Source organism: Pelophylax lessonae, assembly GCF_965119305.1.
Source record: "Pelophylax lessonae genome assembly, chromosome: 3".
Lineage (NCBI taxonomy): Eukaryota > Metazoa > Chordata > Amphibia > Anura > Ranidae > Pelophylax > Pelophylax lessonae.
The window spans coordinates 464,456,109-464,473,457 of record NC_138770.1 but is presented as its reverse complement, the minus strand read 5'-3'; the positions used below and the strand labels follow the sequence as shown (position 1 = coordinate 464,473,457).

At 41.6% G+C, this 17,349-nt stretch overlaps 1 protein-coding gene across 2 annotated transcripts in view; it reads left to right on the top strand.

Annotated features, from left to right (window-relative positions):
• Positions 1 to 17,349, top strand: part of LOC309551832 (uncharacterized protein C6orf118) — an 81,875-nt gene that overhangs the window by 40,753 nt on the left and 23,773 nt on the right. Inside the window, exons 4-6 of one of the 2 annotated variants that reach the window (XM_082252532.1) lie at positions 3,945 to 4,069; positions 8,816 to 8,874; positions 16,457 to 16,653. In XM_082252532.1, the coding sequence (XP_082108658.1) occupies positions 3,945 to 4,069; positions 8,816 to 8,874; positions 16,457 to 16,653 (381 nt within the window). Of the gene's footprint in view, positions 1 to 3,944; positions 4,070 to 8,815; positions 8,875 to 16,453; positions 16,654 to 17,349 lie in introns of both variants that reach the window. The other variant, XM_082252531.1, reaches the window with a different exon arrangement.

Genomic DNA, 17,349 nt, shown 5'->3' with positions numbered 1-17,349 from the left:
ATAATAACCAGCAGAATCACGCAATCAGACTGCAACAATTAGTCACATATCTATATAAAGTGCAAAAATCACCATAAATATAAATACATCAATCTTAAAGTGCAATATTATATCACAACAAAAATAAAGTATAAAAGTGCAGATACTGTGCAAGCAAGTCCTTTATAGTTCTAACAACATATGCATTATAATTCCTCCACCAACAACTCAGATTGTTGCCAGACTCTTCCCAGTGTAAAAAAGCAACAGGCAAATCTCATGAAATAAACACTCAGCAGAAAAAAGATTAAAAAACTTAGCATATCATTATAGATAGGAGTCATCCCAGGTAGCCTATGCATCCATCCTTAGTGCTCTCCTCTACAATTTTCAGCAAATAAAGCTGATAATAGTGTAGCAATATTTTCAGGCATTGGGCTTGATATGGTTCTGCCATCGTTACAGGTAACACTTCCAACACATTTAAGTTGAATACCCAAGTGTGAGAACTGAGACAATGACCATTCCGGCATCTTTGGTTTGTGTTGTTTATTCTGTAATAGGGATGGGAGAAGGGAATGAGTGGGATACTCCTCTGGCTCAACTAGGTTCAACTAGGACACTGTACAGAAAAATGCCTGTTAGCGCTGTATTGACGCCAGCTGAATGCCGGCCAATGCTCCCTGGCGCTTGAAGATTCTGTTCTGCTGAACTGTGCTGAAACTTTGACTTTAATCCTCAGATTAACTCAGAAGATCCAGGACTGTAAGACATTTGACTCTTGACAATCTGTTTAGCTCAAAAGTTTGGTGAACAGCTTCCTCCAGCCCTTCACTGACTGAGGTAGCTCCTTGTAACTGCTTGTGCTGCTGCAACTCTTAACACTGTACACTTCACACTGTACACTTAACTCTTCAGGGCCCAACCGCTGGCACCCCCTCTACACTTGAGGGTCCTCTTCACTAGGCACCCCCTCTAACACTAGCTGGCTCCTGGATCCCTGGGACCTTCACCGGAGTGGTCCCCTCTACACTTCAGGCAGACCCTCAGGGGCAATTCACAGTACTCACGAACTTGGCATGCTTTCCTGGAACTGAACCCTTCTATCTCCACTGGTCCTCGGCACACCAGATCCTCTCTCCAGCTCAGCTCTCTTTCTGGACTCTCAGGCAGCCATCCGAGACACCCGATCCTTCTGACAGGAGAGACAGCCATACCCTCCCTCCTGGGACTCTGCTTCCTGCCAAAGACGCTGTGTCATGCGTTCCCCTGCAACTTATACTCACTCCCAGAATCCTCTGCACCAGAATCTGCCTTCTGGGGTAGATACAAGCCTGAATGAATCACTGATTGGGTTTCCTCCAATGCCAAATGAGAATACTCTCATGGAGCCAGTGGAGAGACTACCATCTCAGCAGCCACACCTGGGAGACATGACAGCCCAGCTGAAAATCATGGCCCTGCTGTTAAGCAGCCAAGGCCCACTAAGTTTTTACCTAGCACCTACCTTGTAGGGTGCTACATCAGTATAGTATTTATTGTACCATGAGAATCACATTCATAGCACACCAAACAAACAGACTAATATTTCAATGCAAAACCACTATAACTCTCAAAGAAAGCCGCTACTGAACGATAGCATGCAACAGAGCAACATCCGCACTAACGTCTCTGCCCCAACGTGCATTTCAGCCGATAGGGCATCTTTAAGTTTTGTTTGGTGTGCTATGTATGTGATTCTCATGGTGCAATAAATACCATACTATTGCCATCTTTGCTGGCTCCAATGTGAGCTTTATTTGCTGCAGCTTAAATCAGTGCTAGGAACTGGAGAGAAGAGCACTGTGGATGAATGCATAGGCTACCCAAGATGACCTACCTATGATGAAATGCTAAGCTTGCCACACATTTTGTAGCATTTCATTAGGTGGTGGCTGTTGCTTCTTCAAACTGGGAAGTGTCTGGCAACAATCTGAAGGAGGAACTATAATATATATAATGTTTGTACTATACAGGATATGCCCTTCCCTACCTGGATGAGCCAGCTGTTTGCATTGAGTATTGTAGCTGGCTGTGAACGGGGAGGGAGCAGCAGTGGAACACTGGTACGGTGAGTGTAGGAAGGTCAGGGGTGGGGTTGGGGGTTTCCCTTTGCAGAGACACTGTCACTTTGCTCTGAACAAGGTGGCAGGGTCGCATTGAAAAAAATGAAAACTGAGATTAAGGCTCCATGTACACGGGACGCTGTAAATGGCCGTTTAGGAGCAGTTGGGCATTTTTTTCAGAAGCCCCTGAACCCACCTGCATGTTATCTTATCTGCCCATGTACACAGGGTCATTTACAGTCATTTGCAGGCAGTTGAGTTCAGGGACGTTTTTTGGAACGCAATTATTTGCGTTCGAACGTGTGTTTCCCGGCGTTTCAAACGCAAAAACGGGACCGAACGTGATAAAGTACGTTCAGCCACGTTATACATTTTTTTTTTCTTCCATTCAAAATCAATGGTTCCCTATGGGAGCCTATTGATTTGAATGGAAGTCGCAGGAGGATCCGACTAGCGGTGCGACTTGCGCTGTGAGAATCTTGAGGGGGAACTCCACGCCAAAAATGGGGAAAAAACTGCGTGGGGGCCCCCCCAGGTTCCAAACCAGGCCCTTCAGGTCTGGTATGGAATTTGAGGGTGGCCCCCCCCGCCGAAAAAACGGCGTGGGTTCCCCCCTAAAATTCATACCAGACCCTTATCCGAGCACGCAGCCCGGTAGGGCAGGCAGGGGGAGGGGACGAGCGAGCGCCCCCCCCCCCCTCGACCATACTAGGCCACATGCCCTCAACATGGGGGGTGTTGGTGCTTTGAGGCAGGGGGAGCTCTGCACCCCCCACCTCAAAGCACCTTGCCCCCATGTTGATGGGGACAAGGGCCTCATCCCCACAACCCTGGCCGGTGGTTGTGGGGGTCTGCGGGCAGGGAGCTTCTCTGTATCTGGAAGCCCCCTTTAACAAGGGTGGCCCCCCAGATCCCGGACCCCCTCCCTATGTGAATGGGTATGGGGTACACTGTACCCCTACCCATTCACCCCATAAACGGCAGTGTATGTAAATAACCACAGGAGACGTTTTGGAAAGTTTATTAAAAATCTTCATCCGGATTTCTCCGCTCTGGTCTTCTCCCTCTCCACTCTTCTTATATTCTGCTCTTTTGCTGTCAGCTCTTCTGCTGTCCAATCTTCTGCTCTTTTGCCCTTGGCTCTTCTTCTTCCTCCGGTCCTCCTCAGACAATGTCTCCGGTGATAATGCCGGTCTCCGGTCTCTGCAGCTTGTTATATAGCCATTGCGAGCATGGTCGCCAGGTGACGTCATCAGTAAACCCCGCCCCCTCATGTCACAGATGACGTGTGTCATGTGATCTGTGACATGAGGCGGCGGGGCCTCCCGATGACATCATCGGGGCCACGCCCCTAATTGCTATAAAACAAGCTGCAGAGACCGGAGACCGGCATAATCACCGGAGACATCGTCTGAGGAGGACCGGAGGAAGAAGAAGAGCCAAGGGCTCTTCTTCTTCCTCCGGAAGAAGACAAGAAGACAAGAAGAGCGGAGAGGGAGAAGACCAGAGCGGAGAAGTCCGGATGAAGATGAAGGGAGGGGGTCCGGGATCTGGGGGGCCACCCTTGTTCCAGATACCGAGAAGCCCCCTGCCCGCAGACCCCCACAACCACCGGCCAGGGTTGTGGGGATGAGGCCCTTGTCCCCATCAACATGGGGGCAAGGTGCTTTGAGGTGGGGGGTGCAGAGCTCCCCCTGCCCCAAAGCACCAACACCCCCCCATGTTGAGGGCATGTGGCCTGGTATGGTCCAGGGGGGGTGGGGCCGCTCGCTCGTCCCCTCCCCCTTTCTTGTAGGCAACAAATGTAAGAAAAGGCTTAAGCATGAAGGGGTTAATATAAATTTGTTTCTAACCTCACAGGTTTTACTATCAGAGATAGCTGGAATGAAGAAAAGAGCAATTAGAACTGAAGATGTGCACAAGGCAGAAGTAAAGGTGAAAGAGCTTGAACAAAAAACATTGTGTGCTCTACAGCATAATGATCAGTAAGTACAGACTGTGGTGCACATTGTAACACATAAGCATATTAGGATAATTCAGAGAGAGGAGTACATGTAAAAATTAAATACGTAATTTCAGCTTATTCATTTCTGTTCAGAATCATAACCTAATGTGCTTTAAAAAATGGCCATGCCAGTAAAATATTTTACAAATATGCTATTCATGGTGTGCTTTGCTCCAATGAAAGTGTTTGTTAGCCCACAAAAAAAAAAAGGATCCTGTTCCCTTAACCGCTTGCTGACCAGCCGTCGCAGATGTACTGTGGCAGGTCGGCTCTCACAGGCAAAACCCCGTACATTTACAGCGCTTGCCTGGAAGGAGCTAGGGAGCGAGCACGCGCCGCCAGCTGCGCGCTCCCGCCCCCGCTCGTCAGCAGGGAAGCCAGTGCGGGTGTCAGGCAGCTCTGATGGCTGTCTGACACCGGTGATCTCCCTCCGCTGACAAAGAAGGACGGACGGCTGATGTAAACACAGCCGTCAGTACTTGTCCCTGAAGTGATCACAGGCGTCATATGATCCTGCTATATAAGATCACATGTCTCTGTGATGACTTCACAAGCCACGCCCCCACACAGTTAGAATCACGCCCCTAGGGTCACATTTAACCCCTTGATCCCCAATACTGTTAACTCTTCCTTGCCACTGTCATTATTACAGTAACAGTGCATATTTTTACCACTGATTACTGTAGTAATATCACTGGTACCCCCAAAAGTGTCAAAATGTCAGTTAGGGGTCCGATCTGTCGGCCACAATGTTGCAGTCCCGCAAAAAATCGCAGATTGCCACCATTACTAGAGAAAAAAAAAAAAAAAAACAATAAAAATGACATAACTCTTTCCCGTAGTTAGTAAACGCAATACATTTTGTGCAAACCAATCAAAATATGCTTATTGCAATTTTTTTTTTACCAAAAATATGTAGCAGAAAACAAATTGGCCTAAAATGTTAAATAATTTTGATTTTTACATATTTTTTTGAGAATTTCAAATAAAAGAATTTGAAAAATATTGTTTTTTTTTTTCAAAATTGTCGCTCTTTTTTTGTTTTTAGCGCAAAAAATAAAAATGGCACAGGTGATCAAATACCACCAAAAGAAAGCTCTATTTGTGGGAAAAATAGGACGTCAGTTTTGTTTGGGTACAGCGTCGCACGACCTCGCGATTGTCCGTTAAATTCACGCAGTGCTGAATCGAAAAATAGGGCCTGGTCATTAAGCAGCAAAATCCTCCGGTCTGAAAGTGGTTAAAGCAGGGATCCTAAAACTACGGCTCTCCAGCTGTTGTGGAACTACACATCCCATGAGGCATTATAAAACTCTGGCATTCACAGACATGACTAGGCATGATGAGAATTGTAATTCCTTAACAACTGGAGGGCTAAAGTTTGAAGACTCCTGCCTTAAAGCACGTTATATAGCACAGTGCTTGTGCTCTGTAATTTGCCCCACCGTATCACCTTAAAAACCTGGCTGAGCTTGCCAGTTTCTACCAACCCTTCTGTAAACTGACCACGGTATATCATGGCTGCTGAGCCCTGACACTGTGGTCAGTTTATGTGTCTCTGTCATCCACAGCTCTCCTGTCTTCCTCTGCCCCCTCCCTCCCTGCCTGTCTGCTCCTGTGTCATTGCCCACCCCTTCCCATCCTGCTGCTGTTATAACTTTTATTGTCCTATATAATCCTCTCTGTTCTCTAAAGACAAGTCCTCCCGTCTCTGTGTTTTATTAAAAAAAACACCGCCTTTACTGTATTTCAGAGCGGCTCCCGGCGATCACGTGACCAGTCAGCTCTCTCTCTCTCTCCTCTCCTCCTCTCACCCTGCCTGATGTCAGTAGGGGAATCTCTGGCCCCGCCCCTGCATCTGTCAGACAGGGAGAGGAGAAAGCCGGCCGGTCAGGTGATCACAGGGAATCGCTCTGAAATACGGTAAAGGCGGCATTTTTTTTTTTTTTTTAACACAGAGACAGGATCACTTGTCATCAGGGAATAGAGAAAATTATTTGAAGTAGTCAAAGTGGCTTAACAACCACTTTAAGCCCTTATGAAGAATGCAGCAAAAAAGAATGATACATAAAGAAGTGAATTTCCTAAGACTGGGGTAGACAGAATCTAGAGCAGCTGTTCATGGTAACCATGCACATTTTCAAAGCCTAGCTGAACTTGCTGAAGTTAGAAATTGGTTACTGCACACAGCTGATCCAATCTGAGTAAATTTCTCCCCATAGTATTGTATGGGTCTTCTGCCCTCTGCGGTCTGTAATTGTAAATACCTGTGCTTTTAATATACACAGTTTATTATGTATGTACTTACAGTCTCTGGGAGGCTGGATAAAATAAAAGCAAAGTAAGGAAGTAGATACAGAGGCTTTTATAGATCGCACAGGAGGTAAATTTATTTAACCAAGACCAGAAACAGAGGCAATTAGGCAAATATTCCTATGTTCTAATAGTTAAACTGCAGCTACCTATAGCTTCTTGAGTGTGTATCTAAATCCTTGTGACAGATGTATCGCTGTCCTTTTGTTATTATCTCACATGCACAGTGCCAGATAGCTAGGTCTGGGCTAATGTTTGTATGTAGTGATCCTTTTCCAGTGTATTAGTAGGGGAACTTGTATATTGAAATAGAGTTTATATTAAGCTCCTGTTATTTTAGTTAAACCTGTTGTTTCTAATCTGGAATTTTTAACTTGTTTTAGCTCAGAACTCAATAACCTAGATAGGCTAGAGTCAGGTTAGGAGTCCGATGGCCACTTTTGGTAGTTAGAGGTTCAGTTGCATGACAGATTAGAAGCTTCTAGGGACTAGGAGGCAGAGTAGATAGGCGAGTCTGGGTTTTAGTGCCACACCACAGTTTCTGCCAGTGAGAAGAGCTGCATTCCAGGTTTGTTGAGCAATGGCTTGAGGGTTTCTTCTCCACTGCAAATCTTGTCTTTGGTTTTCCGACATCAAGATGAACTCTGAACCTTGATCATTCTTAGGGGTCCCTGCAACTGAAATTTGCTGCAACATTCATCTGGAGGTATCTCTATTAATAACTATATACTGTATACCTGGATATATGTGCACAATTCTACCAAGACTCTTTTGTTGGGCCCTTTGCTGACAATATTGGTTTGTACATTGGATGTATGTACTATGAATAATCTTTTCTTATATAAAGCTTGTACTATTTTCATTTTTGTGAGCATCTATATATATATTGGGTAATGTTGTGTACTGACTGCAGTAGTTCCTCTGCTCCCAATTACTTTGATTAGATTACTGATTAATTTCCCAGGAAGGGAATCTTTTTTGTTCTTAGAGACCCTGTCCTGGGCGAAGGTCAGGGTTTCCACCTCGTCCCTTTAAAATTCAAACACATAATTACACAGGTTCTGTGGCTAAATAAGATGGTAATTAAACTCAGTGTCTTATCTGCATTAGATTCACCTCAGAACCTGTGTTCAGTTTTAACCACTTATATACTGCGGCAGGGTGGCCCTCCTGCGCAAACCGACGTAAGTATATATCAGTCGCGTGCCTGCAGCTAGGGGGCGAGCGCGGCCAGCACGCTCCCACCCCCACTCGGCAGCGGGGACTCTGATGCGCGGGGCAGGTGGCTCCGATTGCCGCCTGAAACCCGCGATCGTTCCCCGCTGAGAGAGAAGAACGGGCAGCTGTTGTAAACACAGCTGACCGTTCTTCTCTCTGAAATGATCACAGAGCTCCTGCGATCCTTCTATATAGGAACACAGGTCTCTGTGATCATTTCACAAGCCCAACTCCCATACAGTTATAAAAACGCCCCCAGGGACACATTTAACCCTTTGATCACCCAAAGTGTTAACCCCTTCCCTGCCAGTGTCATTATTACAGAAACAGTGCATATTTTTAGCACTGATTACTGTAGTTAGGTCTTTTGGCCCCCCAAAAATGTAAAAAATGTCAGTTAGGGTTCCGATCTGTCTGCCACAACGTCGCAGTCCCGCTAAAAATCGCAGATCGCCGCCATGACTAGTAAGAAAAAAAAAAAAACAATAAAAATTACATAAATCTTTCCTGAAGTTAGTAGACGCGATAACTTTTGCGCAAATACGCTTATTGCGATTTTTTTTGCAAAAAATATGTAGCAGAAAAGAAATTGGCCTAAAATGTTTCTAAAAAGAATTTGTATTTTTAATTTTTTTTTGGGGAATGTTATATAGCAGAAAGTGTAAAATTATAATTTTTTTTTTCAGAATTGTCGCTCTTTTTTGGTTTATAGCGCAAAAAATAAAAATTGCAGAGGTGATCAAATACTACCAAAAGAAAGCTCTGTTTGTGGGGAAAAAGGACAACAATTTTATTTGGGTACAGCATCGCACAACCGCGCAATTGTCCAATATAGTAACGCAGTGCTGAATCGCAGAATATGGCCTGATCATTAAGGGGGAAAATCTTCCGGTCCAGTGGTTAAAGGGGTGAGGTGGCAACCCTAGTGGAGGCACTGCCAACATTATTATAAAACCCTACTCTTCCACTTAGTGAATGTTGTAGTTCTCTTATATTCCTACAGGTTTAGTGCAATATCCTGTTTGGGGAAGGCCATTTCTCACAACCCTAGAATTTTTATGTGGGGATAATGAAGTAGCTTTTGATCATTCTTTTTAGGACTATGCTCACTATGCTACTTATATATAAGGCAAAAAAAGCATAATATAAATGTAAATCTATTTTATTGTAATACATTTTTATCTAATTTATTTAGACTAAGAAATAATTTTAAGAAGATGAACCTTACCATCGCTGATACCGATGCAGCTGAAGGTAAATGTTTTTAAGCTAACCAAATGAATTAATTTCAGCAGAGCAGATGTACATGAGCAGTATGTGAGCTAGATAAATATTATCTATTTGGTAATTTCCAACTAAAGAAATGGATGTACAGTAAATAAGGAGCCTGTGCAGTTATGCAGTGATCAGGTTAGTTAATCTCCAATGCACTGTTGGGGTTTCAGGTCACCTGTTACAAAAATGTAGGAGCTCTTTTTGTTGTTTTCAAGCTTTATAGAAAAGACCAAACCAAATCAGGGGTCCTTTTGAAAAGTTAGCATGTCATAGGAAATGTCTATGTTGACAAAGCTGCAAAAGAAGCAGCTTTGACAGGCATAGATAGATATCCTGACATAAAGGAAGAAATTGTGAGTGTTGTAGTCAAAGAACAAGAATCTGATAAGGCTACTCCTTTGCAAGATTTAATTCCATCACAGGATAAGGAGGGGGACTCTGAAACTTTGTCTCAGTTTGATAGTGGAGATAAAATTTATTGTAAAAATATTGAAGGTCAAGTGGTTCCCTATATTCTAGCAATGATGACTAGAGCTGTTTTGAAATGTAATCATTCCTTTTTGCACATCCAGGACCTGATTCTTTGAATGAGCTAATAAAAGTAAAGTTTTGAAATCCTCATCTTAGAGCCCTTTGTCATCAAAAGAGTCTTGTCTTATTTGTTTACAGAACAATCCAAATATAAAAGGTAAACCAAAATTACAAAGAGTACCTATCGCTGATTGACCTTGGCAATCTATACAGATTGATTATATTGGTCCTTTTCCAGCTGCTAAAGGGGGATACAAGTATGCTCTTGTTGTAGTTGATACTTTTTCTAAATGAATCAAGGTAATTCCAGCAACAAATATTACTGCTTTAACAACAGCTAAGTTGTTGTGGACTTATGTAATATCCCATTGGGGCTGGTTTTGAACCATGGAATCATACAATGGCCCCCATTTCTAGGACAGGTAATGAAGGCCATGTGTGCAAGTTTAGGCATTCAGCAATGTTTTCGTGTTCCTTATCATCCTCAGTCCTCAGCAATTGTAGAACCTATCAAATGTACCATTAAGTTCAAATTGGTTAAGATGATTCAAGAAAAAGGTAAAGATTTGGTGACTCATTTGCCTGCTATACTTTTGGCCTTAAGAGCTTTAGTATCTTCTAGTACAGGTTTGTCACCTTTTGAGTTGAAGACAGGTTGAAGAATGTCTATTCCTTCACCTTTTGAGATTAGCATACCTAGTAATTTTCAACCTGTTGTACAGAAAGAAGTGTGGTTGCATACATTGCAACAACAGGTACAGGAACTTCAGAAGTTTGCTGCTAAACCCTTGCCAGATTTAAATAGAAATGATGTCTTGGATAAGACTTCTACTTCTGATGAGTCCAAAAATGTATTTCAGGAGTCCATGTTATGGTAAAGAATTATAGATCTTAAAGGTACCTGGGATGCCAATTGGGAAGGTCCCTTTCTTATTCTTAAGTTCATTGGACTACAGTTCTTCTTGTTCAGAGAATTGGTAAAAAAAAACCCAGAGAAGACTCTAAGGCCAGAATGGTCCATATTGATCAATGTAAATTACTTAAGAAAAACATAAAATCAAGAATGCGATGCTTGTTTTTATTTTCTCTCCTAGATATGTATTTTTGTTTCTAAGTTTAAAGAATATTATTTTATCTTTTCTGGACTTTTGAATTCCACTATGACCATGAGACAACCACAACCAAACTTCTATTTGTCACGACCTCTTGTTGTTGCCTTCATCCTTACTACCTCTCGATTGTGTTATCAAGGACTATCGTTTTTGGATGGACTTTGACGATTTACTCATATGGACTTGAATCATAAGAGACATTCTGATCATTCAATCATTATGAAAGGGGGAGTTGGGATGCTATTCTCATATATTAATTTTTTTTATATGTTTTTTTAATGTCTAATTTGACATCTACACATGGGGTTAAATTTATTACACATGAATTGTCTGATATAGGAGAATATAAGTGTTTAGGGCATGACAATTATTTTATTGCTTATGATTTACAGGGTAAAACGCACTGTGTTGATTTTTCAAATAGAATGGATTATACAGTTACAGGGACATTATGATAGAGATAGAAGAAAAAAATGAATGACTCCATGTTGACATTGAAATCTGGTTCTTTCTCCTTCACAATCTCTGTTAGTTTAGTCGATCCTTGGAAGATTGATATTACAGGAACAGCTAATAATGATACTAGTTCAATTTGCTTAATAGTTGTTACATCTAGGTTTTTTTAATCCTTCTACAGGATAACATATTAATACAGACTGAAAATCATCTAGGATAGGAAATGTTAAGCCAATTCCTAATTGTATTTGTGGAGTAAAAGGAGATATGTACCCTTTACATCCAAAAGGAGTTAGATATGGACAGCTAAAGCATATTTTTAGTTTAAGTGTTCTCACTTAACTCCCAATGCATTTACCTTTGATACATTCATTTTTGATGAAACGCATTAGAATTTTGCCTTAGACAGCCAGGGCCATGCTAAAGACTGCCTGATCTGTGTGTTTCTTTCATATGCTGTTGATCCTGGATGTTTGTAAGTGTATCCCTTTTTTTATTATTACAGTTTTTTAAGAGGATTCACACTATGTTTGCCTTGTTTATCCTTTTCATTTCATTTGGGGAATGAGAGGTTTCACTTTACTTCATTAATTCAAGCTGGCAAACTTAAACATCCGTGGCTGCAGCACTCATTTGGAGATTCACTTATCATCTTATGAGTTCATCTGACCCACTTGCTATAAGGTATTCTGGGTCCAGCCAATCTGGTGAGCGCATATTTTGGTTTCCTTGTTGGTGTTGGGATTAAAGCATCCATTGTGACCACGCACATCACCCTGGATTCTAATTTTTACCATTTTCACCTGGGAATTACTTACAGTTGTGTTCAAAATTATTCAATCCCCACTGAAATTGATTGTTTTGGCCAGTTTGACATTGATTTTGATCATTCAGTCATCCTGCTTACAATTAAATCAAAGAGGCACGTGTAGGTCAGACAAATATAACATAACATTTATAATGAAATAACCACAAATGTCTTTTCTGTGCTCACATCATTATCAGTTTTATTCAACCCCCAAGTGACATTCAATCTTAGTACTTAGTACAACATCCTTTTACAGTTATAACAGGTTTTAAACGTGAAGCATAGCTTGACACAAGTGTCTTGCAGCGATCTACGGGTATCTTCGCCCATTCGTCATGGGCAAAAGCCTCCAGTTCAGTCACATTCTTAGGCTTGTGCACTGCAACTGCTTTCTTTAAGTCCCACCAGAGGTTCTCAATCAGATTTAAGTCTGGTGACTGTGATGGCCACTCCAAAATGTTCCAGCCTTTAATCTGCAACCATGCTCTAGTGGACTTGGAGGTATGCTTGGGATCATTGTCCTGTTGAAAGGTCCAACGTCTCCCAAGCCTCAGGTTTATGACGGACTGCATCACATTGTCATCCAATATCTCCTGGTACTGAAGAGAATTCATGGTACCTTGCACACGCTGAAGCTTCCCTGTACCTGCAGAAGCAAAGCAGCCCCAAAGCATGATTGACCCCCCTCCAGGCTTCACAGTAGGCAAGGTGTTCTTTTCTTCATAGGCCTTGTTCTTCCTCCTCCAAACATAGCGTTGATCTATGGGCCCAAACAGTTCTAATTTTGTTTCATCAGTCCACAGAACACTATACCAAAACTTCTGTGGTTTGTCCACATGACTTTTGGCATACTGCAGTCGACTCTTCTTATTCTTTGGAGACAGCAAGGGGGTGCGCCTGGGAGTTCTGGCATGGAGGCCTTCATTACGCAGTGTGCGCCGTATTGTCTGAGCAGAAACTTCAGTACCCACATCTGACAAATCTTTTCTCAGTTCCTCAGCAGTCACATGGGGACTTTTCTCCACTCTACGCTTCAGGTAGCGCACAGCAGTCAAAGTCAGCATCTTCTTTCTGCCACGACCAGGTAGCATTTCAACAGTGCCCTTTGCCTTGAATTTGCGAATGATGCTTCCTATGGTGTCTCTTGGTATGTTTAACATCTTTGCAATCTTCATATAGCCATTGCCATTCCTGTGAAGAGTAATCACCTCTTCTCTTGTCTTCCTGGACTATTCTCTTGACTTCACCATGTTTGTAACCACACCAGTAAATGTCTAGAAGGAGCTGAGTATCACAGTCATTTTAAAGCTGCCTAATTGGTGCTTATTAGGCTTTATTGCTTCTCCCTGACATCCACAGGTGTTTTCAATACCTGATTGAAAACACTTCAATGAACCTCTGTTCTTCAGAGTGGTAGTCTTTAAGGGGTTGAATAATCGTGTCAATGAAGAATTCACAAAAGAAACATTTACTACTGTATTACAAAACCAATTGATGTCATTTTAGTTGCATATGGTCTTTAAGAAGTCCTTGTAGGATTTCATTCTGAATACAATTACAAATGTACACTAAATTCCCTAAACCCTTTACAGCATTGGGGGGTTGAATAATTTTGAACACAACTGTATGATTTTATTTATTTTCAATGTAATTTTGAGTGATTTTTTCACATTATCACTTCCTTTTTAGATTCAATGGACTGCCAGAGCACTTAACAGCGCCCTGGTAATTAATTGAGAACTAAAAGCTGAGAGCCGTAAAGGCTAACTGTACTTGTAATTTTCGCATTCATTGAACTCTATGAATAAATTAAGTGGCCAGGCAGGCAGAGCCCCTGCTCGCTATACTTTATATTTACTAAAATAATTGCATTTCCATGTTCTGTGTACTGTGGTAGACCAGATATAGTGAATGCTGAGTCCTGGGTTTGGTTACATTTTAATTAAAGTGATTGTAAAGTGTCGTTTTTTTCCCTATAAAAATAACAAACATGTTATACTTACCTGCTCTGTTGCAGTGGATTTTCACAGAGCAGCCCAGATCCTCCTCTTCTTGGGTCCCTCTTCGGTGCTCCTGGCCCCTCCCTCCTGTTGAGTGCCCCACAGCAAGCAGCTTGCTATGGGGGGCATCCGAGCCGAGTCACAGCTCCCTGTGTCTATTCAGACAGGGAGCCCCATCCCCCTTTCCCCTGATTGGCTAGCTGACTTTGATGGACAGCAGTGGGAGCCAATGGCGCCGCTGCTGTGTCTTAACCAAACAACCCCTTTAAGTACTGCATATCACCTTAATCTGTTTGAATGAAGAGCTAAAGTTTGCCTGACCAATAAGGTTAAAAAAGTAAAAATTTCTATTGTGTGTACTTTTTTCAAGAGGTCATCAACTTAAACAAAAAAGAATACCTTAATATAGAAGCACCTTACAAGTTCAGTTTACAAAAGCTTAGAGCTTAGGTAGAGTAGTACATCAGTTTCCACTGTTTGTTGCAACATACGTGTATAAATGTGGATTAGCCAAATATTTCTTAAATGAAAACTAAAATAAAAAAAAATGGTTGCTTCTATTTACATATGCTGTTAGCGGTCACCTTTGACACCAAATTACAGGACTGTAGAAAACGTGTAGCAACAGGTTTCTTTTTATCCTTGAAAAGTTGTAAAGTGTATTTTATTTCTTTCTGCTAAATGAAATGTTTCTCTACATCTGAATATATGTAGTCAGCAGACAAAAAAAAAATCAATTTTAAACTTTTAATTTTTTGTGTTTAGGGATGCCCTTTAAGAGGGGGTATGCTGGCCTAAACAATTGTAGCTTTATAACATAAAGTTCCATATGTCTCCCTCACCTTTCTTTGCAAAATAATAAACAAAATGCTATAGCCTAGAATCAGTTTTTTTCTTAGATAAAGGGTGCCCTGCATATGCAGGCCTGGGTGATGTTTTAGAATCTCAAGAGCTTCAGTTTTTCAAGAACAGTACATGTGTAGGCTACTTGCCATAGGCTACAACGGCTTTCCCATATATTCGTATCCATTATATGGATGGTAGGGAGCTGGCATGTGCACAGTAGTACGCAATTTTCAAGATGTTGAAGTACTAACCAGCCATTGGTATGAAGCCAAAACTATGTTTCTCAGATACAGTGCTCTTTTCAACATTTTGTAGGAGAGGGGCAAAATAAACCACGTGGAACTTGCTATAATTATACTTTTTCACTTATGACACACAGAAATGACACTTGAAATTACTGGATTGGAATGAGACACTACTCTAAAGGGATATGTTTTATTCATATTTCATGTGAGAGGTTTACACTTTAAAAGTGTCAGCATTTTAATGCAAGATATGCGTTCCTATCATTTGCACCATGTCCAGTTAATGTGCTAAACTGTAGTGATGCATTCTATTCTAACTGCCATAGGTAAAGACCTACTTGATTAATATACATTATCTATTGAGCATTTAATATACTTAGTAATATCTTGCAGTTTAAATCTTTAAATTTTCCAAAACAATAACCTCAACTTCATAATAATGCAAAAAGTTTCAGTATGTATGCATTTACACCTCCTATGTTTGACAGTTGTAACAAATGAGTATTAATACATGTCTGAAAGATTGAATCTCAACTACTCACACACAATTTAGAAGTGTGAGATGAGATGAGAGTCTTTAAATGTGCCCTATGTATACATATCAAAATAGATCCAATTATAAAACATATGAAGTTTTTTCTGTTACATAATAAAATGTGAGGTTGAAAGAATCGACATAGAGTCTGTTATATACAGAACTCGATGCGTTCTAAAAACATATTATAATGATCAGCTTTTGTTCACAAATAATATGCATGCAGGATTAATGTGTCAATGTGATCAATCAATTCAGTCTACTATGAATGCTGCTGCCAGATTCTACCCTACCAACTGCTCAGGGTCTGCCATCCCTCTTTGCCAATCCCTCTCTGCCAGTCCCTCCACTGGCTTTCCAATTGCCCAGGGAACTACATTCAAAATACCAATAACAACAACATACAAAGCCATTCTTAACTGGGCTACATCACCACTCTTTTCTCAAAATATCACCCAAACCATCCTCTCCGCTCCTCCCAAGACCTCTTGTTCTCTAGCTCTCTTGTCTCCTCCTCCCATGCTCATCTCCTGGACTTTTTCAGAGCCTTTCTCATCCTCTGGAACTCGCTACCTCAATCTGGCCATCTCCTACTCTAGCCACCTTTACGTGATCTCTGAAAACTCATCCCTTCAGCGAAGCCTATCCCACCTCCACCTAACAACTGAACTTTTAATTCCTTCATCAGCTTATCCCTCACAGTTATTACTTTTTGTACAATTTACTAGTAGATTGTAAGCTCTTATCAGCAGGACCCTCTTAACCCTCTTGCATTTTATTTGTATTGTCATTGTACTGTCTCTCTTTAATTTGTAAAGAGCAGTACAAACCGTTGGTGCTATAAAAATCCTGTATTATAATAATAATTTTAGAGATTAATACAGTGGATGCCCAAGCTCATCTTCAATCCTTTGCACTCGGAGTAACATTAGTTGCTGTTAATGCTTTGCTTTTACATTATGCTTTTGAATTTATCTTTTATTTATGCATTTACCTTTTTGTAATTCGTTTTGTTATGTTTTAAGCAGATTCTCCATTGGATTCACAAGAAGAAAAATCAGATAAGCAGTTTTGTCTTCCAAATGAAGAACAAACATTTGTTTCAAAAAGAAGTAAGATCTTGAAAACATGCCATGAAGTGAAGGCTCTAGAGGATGAAATCAGAAAGAATATGACTCATATGGTGAATTCTGAGGCTTTAGAGCAATATATAAAAGAAGTTCAGGTAATATAAGCTCAAATATAGATAATTCATGTATACAATAGCCTTTATCAAGCAGGTTATTCCAGAGATCGCTAAAGCAGTTGCATATGTCACAAGTTAGCCTATAGTTTTGTCTGTATATTCTTACCTCCTTGCTGCAGTGCTTCTGTTTTGCCTCCCTTCACATGTGGGGTTTGGGCTTCTCTATTTCCTATGGGCATCGCCTGCTGCACTGTGGGTTATATCCTGTTCCTGTCAATTACTTCCTGGGTCACTTTCCTGTTTGCTTCCCTATATATACACAAGCTCAGTGCACTGTTCCTTGCTTGAGCAACTTCGCTGTTCTCTGAGCTCCCATCCGTGTATCCCTTGGCTATTGTATCTGATCTCCTGTGTACCGACCCGGCTTTGTTTCTCTGTCTACGTTTGTCTGCTGCCTGTCCTGACCTCGGCTTGTCTCTTGGATCTCCTTATAGTTTCCTGTTTACCCTGCACACGCCAGCGGTCTCCACATTCTCAGCTGGGCCTACCTGGGGACCTGGTTCCAGTCTGCTGCAAGTCCATCCCCACCATCAGGGGCCCTGGTGAAGAAGCAGGCTGGGGCTTAGACTCCGCGCCCTGGGGAATCCTGAGCTGGGGATCTATAAGGGCTCACTACCACAGACCCACTGACAGCATAGCTATAATATTAGCAACCCACACAGCTGCTACTTGGTT